The 13,548-nt window shown below is 36.2% G+C and overlaps 1 protein-coding gene across 7 annotated transcripts in view; it reads left to right on the forward strand.

The window, feature by feature from the left end:
• The window catches only part of ASXL3 (ASXL transcriptional regulator 3), a 174,242-nt gene that overhangs the window by 71,527 nt on the left and 89,167 nt on the right, over nucleotides 1–13,548 (forward strand). For all 7 annotated transcript variants that reach the window (XM_054244109.2, XM_035270825.3, XM_078346919.1 and 4 more), the window contains one exon: nucleotides 12,275–12,396. In XM_054244109.2, the coding sequence (XP_054100084.2) occupies nucleotides 12,275–12,396 (122 nt within the window). The remainder of the gene's footprint in view (nucleotides 1–12,274; nucleotides 12,397–13,548) is intronic.

Here is a 13,548-nt window from a genome sequence, read left to right on the forward strand (position 1 = left end):
TAAAGGAGGTAGTGGGAAAAATCAGGGTGTTTCAGCAGAAGTGAAGGTAGGTGAGTACATGTGGAAGGGGCTCATAGAAGTTTGCTTCTGTCTATGTTCTTTTTCTCAGTGAAATAGAAAACAAGTCCATCAGCTAAGGGTGAGAATAGGGGAGGTAGTTTTATAGATTTAAGGAGAAGATGCAAAATATTTGTCTGAGACACTCTGACAGCATTAGGGACTTCTTAAGGTTATTCATTCTGAATTTAATAGGAGACCAACCTACATGTTTGGCCATTTTTGTCCAGTTGTGTTCAGGAGCACTGTACAAGCTCAGAGGAGTTGTATAGTGATTGAAGCTGGGGGTTTGCCAAATGTCAATGATGAAGCAAGAGAGGAAAAAAGGAGTTAAGGGCATATGAAGTGGAGTAATGAAGGCAAATTTCCATGGAATATATACCCACGTGGAGGTGAGTGAAGACACACCTCCATGTGGGCATATATTCCATGGTGTGAAGAAGGAAGATGGTGTGAAGAAGGAAGTCTCATTGGTGTGGAAAGGTTGTTTGATTTGGTGTTCTAAAGGAAATGAAATTGGAAGTATAAGTGATGTGAGTGGAATGCATGGATTGAATTTAGGATACGATTATGGAATGTACTTTCTGAGATGATAAGAAAAAAGGTCTCTAAGTTTCATACTATCAAGAGCGCTTAGGCCACGTGTGCACTCAAGAGTTTCCTGGATGAAGTGGCATCGGTGGCTGAAATTCAGCACCCCTCCATTTGCCCAGCCTATTGCTGTGGGTTGGAACTGGGTTCACCTGAAAAAGATTGCCTTTTTTTTTTTTTGCACAAAGATGTTGTAAAGGCTGGTAGTGGCCCTTGCATAAGATATTAGAGAATCATCAGCATGGGTATTGAAGCAGACTATTATAGTAGAACTAACATCGACAAGATGTCACATTAGCGGCTAACATATTTAAAAAATGAAGGAGAGAAACCAAGAGTTGGCAGGTAAGTACAGCAGGTTGAGTAGTAATATAGTCTGATGACATGTGATACAATGCTGGAGACATCATAGAAGCCTTGGAGGGAGAATGGTCTGAAGGGAATGGTGAGGGGAATATAGGTCAATTATTCCATTTCCAGGCCCAGTAGTACAAGAGGTGTAGTAAAGAAAAAGGCTACCACCTGAGACCATTCCAGAAGAACCAGTGTCTTGGCTGGCGAGACAGCTAGATTTTGTATATTAAGAAGTAAAGGAAGTTTTCAGAGAAAAGATAGAGGCTGCAGGGGATTTTGATAATGACTAATCCTAGATTCCAGAGGAAACCGTGGGAGTTTAGTAGTTGGGAAAGGGTAACAGATAGCATGTCAGCACTCAGCCAATAATGAAACTAAAGCAGGGATAAGCAAACTTCCCTTATTTAAAATGTGAATAGGCACTTCAGAAAATAACACATACCCAAACATATCCAGCTAATTTGACAAAAATTAGATTTCCTGGCCTCTCATTTGAAGTTGCATTTGGGAAATTACTTTGGGGAATCACTGAAAGAATAGTAAATAGCTTATTTCCTTGAGTTGCTCACTTTTGCATCTTACTGCAAACCACAATTGCATCTCTATGTAAGTACCCACTACCTCCATGTATAAATAGGCCATTAATCTAGCTGCAAGGACACATTTTCAAACAAAGACATTGAAAATGTATTGAGTGCTTTGTTATTTTATTTTATTTTTACCCGTGAGGGAACAACCTTAGGTTAAATGTCCCATCCAAATTGCAAACCCAGGTGTGACGCCAAAGGCCAGTCTCTCTTCACTCTGATACCTTGCCTGGAATCACAGGCCACACTTCTTATTAGCCAGTCATTGTTGGTACAGTTTGCCTTTCCAACGTTGGTTCACATCCATTATGATCCTAAATTTAAGACTTTGACAAAGAGGAACCCCTGGCTTATTCTAATAAAGTAGTGGGATACCACATGATTTCTTAGGATTCAATAATAAATTTCAGGAAACTAAACTGCTTTAGGTGATTTCCTTGCTTACTTTGTTTTTAATATATATTTGAACCAAAAGTTAGAATGGATATACTTTCCACACTTCCTACAGCTGTACAAATATACTTTGAAAATGTGATCAGAGAGAGAAGGTGGGGTATATGTGTGGATGTGTGTGAGGGAGCAAGAGAGGGGGTGTGGGGGAGAAAAGTAGGGAAGGAGGGAGAGGGGGAGTGGTGGAGGAGTATACCATCTGTTTTGCTATTTTATTCATCTTTCCTTCTTATATTCCTCCTTTGGGATGAAAGAGTAGGGAGTATTGAGAAGAATAACCATCAATTCGTAACATACCCTTGACGCATTGAAAGAATAAGCATCTGTTACCATAGTGTTATATCAAATTGACAGCTATTAGTTGGCATTTGCTGTACCATTTAGGGGATAAGCAGAGAATATTTGAGAAGAAAGTAATTTTGTAAAACCGATAAGAAAGAAATCATAGCAGTTTGATGCCAGTCATTAAAACTTGAGTCCTTAGGCAGAGTTCAGATAATGTTTGTAATACTTTAGTCCTCTTGTTGGAATCAACTGGGCAGGGAAACATTCTTTTAAGATTGAAGATGTGCTGCCAGGGTACTTTGTTTTAAAGTTTCGTTGACAATTTTTACAATGTAGGAGAAGTGGTGTATTACTGATTGTAGAATTTACAAGACACAGAACTATGGTTATGTGTTTCTTTGATTTCTGAAGAGTTTCTCAAGTTAATAAGAATTAGACTTGAGAAGGTAAACTGTTCACATTTTACAAGCTAAGCTTTAGAGATCAAAGAGTGATTTAGGTGAATCACTTGATATATCTGTGTTGACAACCCATGACCATTTATGCCTATGTAAGTATAAATCTGTGTCACCCAAATTAAATATTATAAATGTTATGGTCTATTTTAGTCAGAGATTTATGGGAATGTTTGTGTCTGAGTTGTTTTCTGAGCATAATACATTGGTATATCATGAGTTTCCTAACACATATTAAGTTGACTTACAATGTGTTGCTGCTCTGCAGAACTCATGCATATTTTATATGAAATGATACCATCAGTAGACAGTCTTTGCCCTCTTCATCCTCTATCTATAAATTGTTATTAACAAGAAAAATTAGGTTTCTCTTTTTGTGGCCCTAATATAGCTCATGCTTAAAATCAACAGCAACCCTCTTATGTATTTCTTTTTAAATGAGGCAACTAGAAATTATGCACATTTCATCCACAGAGATCAAAAAAGGTTCTGCTTCCTATTAACCCTAATGGCTTTCAGGGAGGAAGCAGCACTGTAGCAAGGGAATTAGTATTTTAAAAGTCTCTGTTGAGGAAAAAAAAATAAAACATGTATCTTATGTTTTAGACCTTAGATCCCAGGGCAAATAATGATTCCAACATTTGAAGAATTTTATGGAGTCCTTTTTCATTATTCTTTCTGGGCAGTTTTATAAGTGGGTTTCTGATTGTGTGATTCTTGGCAGAGTTGTGTTAACTTAATGAAACGTTACTCAGCTCACTCTTTGTTTTCATTGGCTCAGAGGCTACAGTTTGAGGGGTCTTTTATCAAAAGTGAAAAGTGCATTAAGGAGGCCTGAAGTATGTGAATATAATCTCAACTGAGACATCAGTTACGTGCAGATGAGAAGCTTCATGGAGAAATTGGGGCATACATTAAAAAGGTCCTGACACCCTGGGGAGTAGTCACACTGACAGTTCATGAGGCAATCTTATACAAGGGTACAAGAAAGGAAAATGAGGGTGACTGTGACGTGGTGCAGGGAGGGTTTTGAGTAACTTTTGCAGATGTTGCCCACCTACTCAGTGTCTCTTGGTATTCCTAGTCTTGTTTTGCTGGTGGTTTTACAGTAACTTGTCTGTGAATGCTCCAGTGTAGTTTTAAACTGGATGATGTGTGTCTGCATCTTTGTGTTCAGGAGAATGGAGGTTGGAGGGTGTCAATAGGCTTCTGCATGATTGTGGAAAAAGATAACACAGCATGATCAATTATCTGGCAGCCATTCCTGAGAATCCTGCAGGTGACAGGAGGGATATTCCTTCTATTCCTGAACTAGGTCCCCTAACTTTAGGGGGTTAAGCTAATTTGTCTTTTATCCAGCAGCTCTGCATTTTAGGCAACAGCTTTGTTAGCTCATGGAGACACCTGCTCTACATTGGTGGCCTAGAGAAACTTAAGTATGTGAAAATTCTGTTGTTTTAGTACACATGGAAGAAAACACAGAGGAAAGTGAATACTCTTCCCAGTCAGAAATGACCATTGGCAGGATATAAAACTTCCTCTTCCCACTCCTTCTTCTTCTACTATTTTTCATCCCAGCCCCCAGATTATGCAGTTCACAAGAAGCATGAGGAACTTCAAAAGATCATGCAGCCCTGGATCCTCTCTCTTGGCAGTGTTTTCCCTAAACCAGTCAGTTGAAGTAGACAGTATTCTAATAGTATATGATCAGAGGGATAGAAATCGCAGTCTCCCCTGTACTTCTCCCTGTGTTCTTGATAACTTTTCTAGGGAAGACTTTTTTTCTTTATGATGAAGTCTTTTGTGACTTTAATTAAACTAATTTCCTCCTTTTTTTCCCATGCTCTGATGACAAGCAACAGATGTTTACCCCTTCATCTTAATTTCTCCAAACAACTTATCCCAACTCTTTCAAACATTACTTACAGATACTTTTCATTCCTTTTATCCATTAGAGACCTCTTTTTCTTGCATATTTCCTCTTGAACTGTGAACTTCATTCTTGCCAAAATGGATTTCGGTCAGTTTTAACAGTCCAGAGTCATGTAGGAAAAAGTTTTCTTTTTATGTGTGATAAAGTGACACATTTAAGCATACTTTCACCTCTCTTCTTAAATTGTGAGATAAATATTTTATAATATAAAGATAGAGAACAGAATATGATCTCATAATAAAATAACAAAATCCCTCTCAAAAACAAAATTAAAGGTATTCCCTCAATTACACATCTTAACTAGCCAATTTTCTGTTTATCTAATCTGTGACTGTATGTATGAATGAAGCACTCGTGTTCTTTTAAAAAAGTACTTTTTCATGGATGCCAGATAATTTCTTCTCATTTTTCTTTACAGTTATATTGTATAACCATTTCTCAAACTGCTATCTGGAAGGCTAATCTGATTCCCCTTTATCGTACACTGAAGTTGATAGTTTATATGGTAAAGTATGAAGTAATTAGTAGTGATGCCCATTACACATGCCAACCTTTTGCTGATCTCCTTCCTGTCCACTTTTTTCTGTTTCTGATTTTCTAGGCTGATTGTTTTATTTCTATGTAGATGTTTCAGAAACCTGATGTAGTATGGAAGATCACAAGAGTTATGCTAGTATAAAATAAATAGCCTCTAATATTATTTTTCCCACACAATCAGCATATAGTGTTATTACTCTCCATTACCCTGTGAGCAAAATCCTTGTTGGTTCTATGGTCAGAAGAGTTAGGTGGTTAAAGGCTGGTAACTACAAGATACGCTTTCCTACTAAATATGTTTATTTTTGGTTTGAGTTTTCTCTCTTTTGGGTTTAAGGAGATATTTTTATGAATATCTGGAGATATTAATGTAACTAAATTGGCCTGGCTGGTAAATTGAATACATTTAGGAGAGATTATTATAGTTATGTCTTTAGTGTATATAGTGGTCTTCCTAGTTATCTTTGGAGCTTCCGTGTTCTAACCAAAATGTTTGTGAACCATTTGTAGACATGGTAATGAGGCAGTGGCATATCCATTTCTGAGACAGGTGAACAGCATTTGCACCATACGATAGCAGTCCCCCAAATCATTAAGGTCTCAGGCATGTTGATATTTTTAGCAGCATGTTCTCACTGGTATATTGTTCGTATAATTATTATCTGATTCACCATTCCTCTTGGTTTGTTTTGCTCTTTTTTTTTCCCCCTGAAAACCTCTTCTGAATAACAAGAGGCTTCATTGGATAATGAAGCAGGTGATAGAGTAATCATTTCATTTATATTATGTATTTTTTATTATAGAAGATATTATACTAAATATTATCAAGAGCGTCAGTGCTTATAAGAGACTCCTTGTCCTCTGAAAGTATCTTAAAAAAATTTCTGGTCCCATATTTTATTGCTAGTATTACTAGCAATTTATTAATCTATTTAATTGCTTACTTTCCTTGGCAACTCATATCCTTTGGATTTTCTGTCAGTGCGACAAGGAAATTTGCTTAAACCCAAATATCTATACCTAGCTTGAAACAAATGTTTTTAGAAAAGGCAATTCTGCTTAGGCTGAATCCAAAAAGGATTTAAAAAAATGAAGTTCAGGAATGATTTAATTGGGATCAGATAGTTTTCCCTGCTCTTCAAGTTTTTTTTAACAATTTGTAGCATGTATTTTCTGGCTGTACATATCCAAAATATCTGATATGTACAATTTCAAATGTAAATACTGCACATAAAACAAATTACCACTCAAACATAAGCCTTTGTGATTATTTACCATTTGGGGATATTTCTGAATTACCCACTTTTTGATCTTTCAAAACAAATTTATTATTGTTAAGTTTTCATGGATAGTTTTTATCAGGTAGAATTAATCATATATATCTAGACCATTGTTCTTTGAAAACATTTTTTAAAAATTATTATGGCCTCCAACTCAGGTATTGGATCTTGTTCACTGCTTTTTCCCCAGCATCTCATATGGTGATTGGCATGAAGGAAAGTATTCAATAAAAGTTGTGCAACTGAATGAATGATTAATCAATAAACCAATAAACTTCCTCTAAGACCCAGCCCTCTGTTCAGAGTTTATTGAATTCTAACAATGTGCCACAGTGTTATTCCTAATAAACTGTGTATTCTTTGAGTTAATTTTTTTATTCATGTAACTTTTTTTAAGCCTGTATTGTATGTGGACATCATTCACACAGAAAACTGTTGTGATTTGAGAACATCTAGTCTGATTATTCAGAAGACTGAAAGAGGGAGTATTTGGAAAGAGAACTTACAGAAATGAAATTGGTAAAAGGCTGCTCCCCTCCTTGTCTTTATTAGAGCTTTGAGCACCAGTTAACTCAGATAGCTTGTTATGTATTGGGTGGCTCAGTGGGACAGAGAGCAATTAATAGTACACAATATCTATGTTGCAATGACTATATAATGTACAGATCCTGGCCTGTGTTGTGGTTCTGCACCCACACAGCTTCTGCCATTTTATGTAAGCATTGTGATTTCTAATTTTGACTTTTAAATTTTATTTTTATTTCCCCATGCAAAAGCACAAAACTGTGACTTACTCGTTAAATAAGGCAATGAGTAAAGATGGCAAAAAGAAATCTATCTATAAATAGTGGCAGGTCGTGCAACTTCCTACTGTCTTGCATAGGAAATTCTATCATTTGGCTTTCATATTATCCCTAATTGACTTTAGGAGAATTTGGAAAAATAATTTAAGAAGGTTTCTATTTTCAAGTTTATAACAATTCATTTTAAACATATTTTTTCATAAAAAATAGCTTTGCTAACCTCCACTTTCATGAATTCCTATTAAAAATCATAGTTGAAAGTTAACTTCAAAAATACTTTAAACAACATTTTTGAATTTGATTTTTAAAAAGTTCAGTGACCATTAATAGATGGACTGCTCTATTCCCATCTTTGCATATAAGTAAGTCCCTGAGTTTCTGAGCCTGTGGCTGCTGAGGCAAATGAAAGCACCAGAATGGCAGGGACTGTCATGAACTCGTACACCAAATTCCAAGAAAGTGTGGCTAGGGGAGGAGCAAGTCTACCTCAGAAGCTGGGATAGTCACAGAAGCTTTGGGGGAAGCTGTTCAGAATTTGGACTGCCAAGATGAGTTTGCCAGGCAGAGTGCTGGGTAAGGATATTTGGAGGAGGGACAGTCAGAGCAAGTACAACAAACACAGCAAGTAGATGTGTTCAGAAGACACTGAATAGTCTCCAGATTGGCTGGATTATAGAGGGTGAGAATTGGGAGACAGGCAGAATGTGAGACAAGAGAGACAGATCGAGTTTGCATTCTAATTGCTTCTTTCTTTATATCCTGGGTTGTGGGTCACAGTTACAATTGTGGATGTCCTCTGGTACACCTGTCAGTGGATTAGTAATTAGATTAGGAGGGAATGCCAACCATATCCCCTCCCTAGCATGCAGCTTTAAAAATCAGAGCTCTAATCTACATTTTCTAGTTCAATAGTATTTTCAAGATGAATGGTAAATAAAAAGGAGAGAGAAAACTTGGAGACATTGAAGCCCACACTTTTGCTGGAACAGTCACGAGTTCTCCAGCTTTCAAGGGTGTCTCATGGTTACCTACAATCTCCCACCTCCCTTTGCTCCCAGATCTTCTGAATAGAGTATTTTGAGGGAGGGTTTGGGGAGTGAGAATAGAGGTATTGAGAGGCACATTTAAAATCAGCAGATTAGCTTTTAACTATGCTTTTGGCTTGCCTATTTTTGGCAGGCAAGCAAAATGTAGACAGAAATAGTATTTTTATACCTTTTAAAAACTGTGGAATGATAAAAATTCTAGGGAGAACTAGTCTCATTTTTGTTTCCTCATCTTCAGTTTGAAAAGGACAGGCTATATTGTGGGATTTCAAGGTATAAGGTCCTGGCATTAGTTTTGTGATCATGCCAGTACACAGTTAGAAAAAATAGCTCCCGTTCTGTTCTGAATGCCAAGAAGATATCACTTCTAAGCTGCATGTCAGTGTTTGATGTTTATTGGATAAAACATCTGTCCTAATTCTCCAGTTTCCTGGCTCCCGTTGTAATTTTACATGCAAGGGATTTTCCCTGATCCTTTCTTTAACATTAATTTTCCTTTGGCTCGTATTTCAGAGGCCAAACTCAGTCTCTTAGATAAATATTCAGGCAACTGTTTAAAATGAGCCCTTCATTATTTATTTATCACATCTATTATTAAGAAAGCTGCAAGAATAAGTAAAAGTGAAAACCTTGCATTTTGTCAGAATGTGAATCTGCATGAACCTGCACAAGCCAACTATACTCAGTGAATTAGTGTTTTTTAGATTCAGCTATTCTCAAGTCATATACATGGAAAAAGAATGAATAAAACAACCCAAATGCCCATGGAAAAGGTCCATACTTGTTAGTACTTTAGTATATGAACACACTGCTTGAAGCCTATGGGTAAATTGTAGATGTGTCCTACCCATTTTTTATTACTTGATTTTTTTTCCTTAAAAATAAGTTATTTAACCCAAATGAACAATCATATATATATTTTTCTGTTACATTTTGCTTTTCTTTAAGGTTCTGTAGTTATTGTAACAGAAATAAATAAATAGGGAAATATGGTTTGATCCGAAGAAATAAATGTCAGGAACAACTTCCAGAAAGAGCGATTAGGGAGAAAAATTACCACCTAGGACCAGTGTTCTTGATGCTTTACATGGGTCTAGAATGGAGTGTAAGATAAAAGCAAATACAGTTGGGTAAAGGAAAATGAATTATTTTTGGGAAAAACTTCATGGTATCCCTCAGTGCAGTTTCAGTTTTGCTGTCCTGCCCTCCCTCTGAAGTTCTGGACTCTAAATTGAACAGAAACTTTCTTTTGGATACAACATATGTAAGTAGATGTCAATCATTATCAACATAGTGCCATCATAAAGTTAACCCAAAGTATGCAGTGTATATGCTGATACTGAAATAGGTATCCCAATGTCTGATAATTTCCTGGGTCAGAAATGGAGTAAATGGTGAGCTATTTAACAGTTACCCTCAGGAAGGACAGATGATTACATACTGCTCTTTCCTTATTCAGAAAATGAGAGGGATGCAGGGCTTTAATTACGTGTACACTGGGTCAGAATAGTCTTGCTGAAGTGAAGTTTACCTTTGAAAGACGTATGAATAATAGCATTTTCTAAACAAATTGGTATTACATATAGATGTCCAGTGTGTAGACGTGTGCTCATATTTTTCCTGAGTTCCTCAGTATCTGTAGACTGCATTTAGTTCTCCTTTGAACGAACTAACCTGTAAGTTTCCCATTATCTAGGTGTAAATGCCATTGTAAGAATGTGAAAGTAATACAACATATTTGCTAATGGACACTTTACTTTTGGCTGGGCATACATAAAATCTGTTCATTTGGGATCATACATTCTATCTGCCATCTCTCTGTCACCTCCTTAGTTGGTCACATTCCATAGAGACTTCAAAATATTGAAAAGGCTATCTATATTATCAGTAAATACCATATATTTATGTTGACTATAAACTGATGATTATTGTTAATATTTCTTGACAAATATGCTTTGACAAAATGTTACAAATTATTCTAGTTATTATTTAAAGGAGAGCAGCCTAGGAACCGTAGTTTATGTGATCAATGTAATAAAATGTTTCTTAACTAGAACATTTAGACTGTCTTAAGGAAAAAATCTGTATTGTATTAAATAAAAAAGTCACCCAATCTTTAATTCAATGGCTTTTCTCAGTTAATCTGCAAATCTTTTTGCTACTTCAACCATAGTATTTCCTGGGCCCATCACTTACAATTCTCAATTTTTCCTTGTCATGGGCTGAGTGACTTGTTTGAGCCTATCTTTACTTCTAGTTTCTATACCTCCAGTATCATGCAACTAAATTATACTTCTTTAGATATGGTATTTTCTGTATCAGATGTTGACTTTTGAAACCAAATATTCTAAGTAGAAAAATCATGGGTTCTGGAGCTAGACTGGGTTAGCCTTGAATCCCATCTCTGCGGTTTCATTGGCTCTATGACCATGGGCAAGTTATTTTACCTTTCTGAGCTCTAGTTTTCTCCCTCCAATATAGAAATGTATACCTTATTGTGTTACAAGAGAGCTGCAAGGATTAAATCAAATCACATGTGGGAAGTGCCTAGCATTAATAAATAACAATGATTTAATTTTTCTGAACTTCTTCATTTGGCTTTCTGATTACTTTTTTATTAACAAAACGTTTGATGATTTCTTTTGCCCAGAATGCTCTCGTGAGCCCCGTGAATATTTCTAGGCAAGGTGTATTTGAGTCTATCAGAAGCAAGTTAAGTGTTCTCAATGTGGTACATATGCCTGTGCTTTCATTTTTTACTACAATAATTTTTTACTTTTTCACTTTTTTTTTTTTGTCGAACTCAGGTCAGAACCCTTTCAAGTTACCATTGCTTGGAAAGTTTTCTTGAACTAGCATTAACCCTATGCCCTTAAAAAGTCATGTTTTGAGCTTTGTTACAATATGTTCTCAAGTTATTTTCTCCTAACTTCCTCTTGCCTCCTGCCTTTGACATATGCCTCCATTCTGCCGCTAATCATAGTACTTCCTCATTTTGATTTTCCAAAATCCTTCTCCCCCAGTGTATACAGAAAAGGGCCTGCATCTGTGCTCCTACTCAAACCATTTCAGTGTTAAAGTCTCTCAGTTTGAGGAGGAGTCAAATGAGGACTCAGAAGTCTCTCATTTTGAGGAGAACTAAAGGTAGAGTTCTGGTTCAAACATGGGCTTCAGAGGGCAGACACCGCCTGTGGGCTCTACTTGGTCACCCAAGTCAGTGAGACATTGATTCTCCTAAAAAGCAGTCTTTTGATGTATTCTATAGAATAGGTAACATGGAAGCCCAACTCTGATAAAAATGGGCAGTTATATTGTAATCTGTGAGAGCACCATTTTCCTCAAAATAATTATCTTGAATTGGCAACAAGCATCTCAGATTTCCTCTTTCCTTATCCATGCTTTATGACTCAGCCCACAGGAGAAAGTAAACATGTCCTACAGGTCACAGATTCTATAGTAGTAAGGCTAAGTAGAAGAATCATAATACCTGTGAGGCCAGGTAGATTTAAAACAATTGCATTAATTTAAATGTTTCTTCAGAATACTATGCATTGCCAGTCTCCTTATTCAAACTAAGGTAGTACTTACTGACTCCCAACTCCGGAGGCAGATATTTTGCTATTTTTTTATGTCCATACAATAGCTCAGTGGCACAGAAATTATCATCAATTTGTGGGTAAGGACAGGAAGGTTTAAAAAGGTTAAATGGAACTGCGGCCACACAGTTATTAAATGATTCCTTTTCTTCAAATCTAGATACTCTTCTTTTTACTGTGCTATTTTGCTTTATTTTAGGTATCCATTTTCAATTGGAGAAAAGCTCCAAGTGTGTAATTACAGTGGATATAAAAAAAGGAATTCAAATTAGTAATATCATTATCTCTCTCTGTTTCTAGTTTGTTCGAAGCAGGTAACTGATGAAGCATCTTCCACTCGAGATTCAAGCCTTACTAACACAGCAGTGCAAAGCAAGTTAGTGTCTTCCTTCCAGCAACACACCAAAAAGGCTCTTAAACAGGTAAGATAGCTGCCATTTATTCTTTGTCCTTCAGTTCTACGCACTTAAGGTAATGTGTGTTTTGCTGATCAAGTAAATAATAACCTTGCCATCAGAAAGCAGTAGAATTTTCCTGAATTCAACCCCATCCATGATATTAAGTTCAATAATTTTAATCTATGATAAAAAAACTAGGAGAGGCTTGACTGAGAATTTTGATGTAAAATAGAAAGACTATGCACTCACTGAAAATATATAAAAATTTGTATTAAGATTTTGTGTGTCTGTGATTTATAGCAGTAAATTAATTGGGTTCATAAATGCATTGCATGTTTTAAAGATAATATCTCTATGTTTTTTGTGCTTATCTGACAGTATAAATTTCGTTACTGAGATGCATTAAGTTACAAATAAGAAAAATAGTGAATGTTGCTTACTTATATCTAGAATATTCATTTATGAATGTTGTTTGGTACTGAATGTAAGTTAAAGTTGCAGTATTACTCTGCTGTCACAGAGGCAGTACACGTACCTGTATGGCCTTGCACTGAGATGGTGCTGTGAGGGGATGGTTATAAGATTGGGCTCTGGGCACTGACATACCCTGGTTTGAATTCTTGCTACTCATTTGCTGTCTCTAGGCAAGCCACTTCCCCTTTCTGAATCTTAAATTCCTTATCTAGAAAATGTGGGAAATAATAGTATCTTGCTCGTAGGATTGATCTGAGAATTAACTGAGTTAATAGGATGAAAGCACATGGTAGAGTGAGTGGCTCAGAGAAAGAATAGTGACTTCTGTCATACTGGCAAAGGCTAAATTGTGCAGAGAAGAAAATGAAGACATGTTATGGTTAGGTGGAGCCATCACATGATGATAACACAAAGAGTTGCAATAAATGGAAGGTTCACATATTTAACCCTGAATTCATAGTTTCTCCTTGTTTAAGTGCTTTCCTCTTGTACATTCCATTTTAATCCTTCTGTAACAACTCTCTTCAGCCTTCCATTGATGACCTTTACCAGGTCCAGGAATAGAGGCATCAGTCTAGTGATATATTTATCACAAGGAAAAGAAAAATTATGTTTTCTAAAATAGCTTTTTTTAAAGTTCCACCAACCACTAAAGCTTCTTAATATTCATATCCAAACATCTATACTTAAAACATCTTTACC

Source organism: Callithrix jacchus, chromosome 13, assembly GCF_049354715.1.
Source record: "Callithrix jacchus isolate 240 chromosome 13, calJac240_pri, whole genome shotgun sequence".
NCBI classification, from domain to species: Eukaryota; Metazoa; Chordata; class Mammalia; order Primates; family Cebidae; genus Callithrix; species Callithrix jacchus.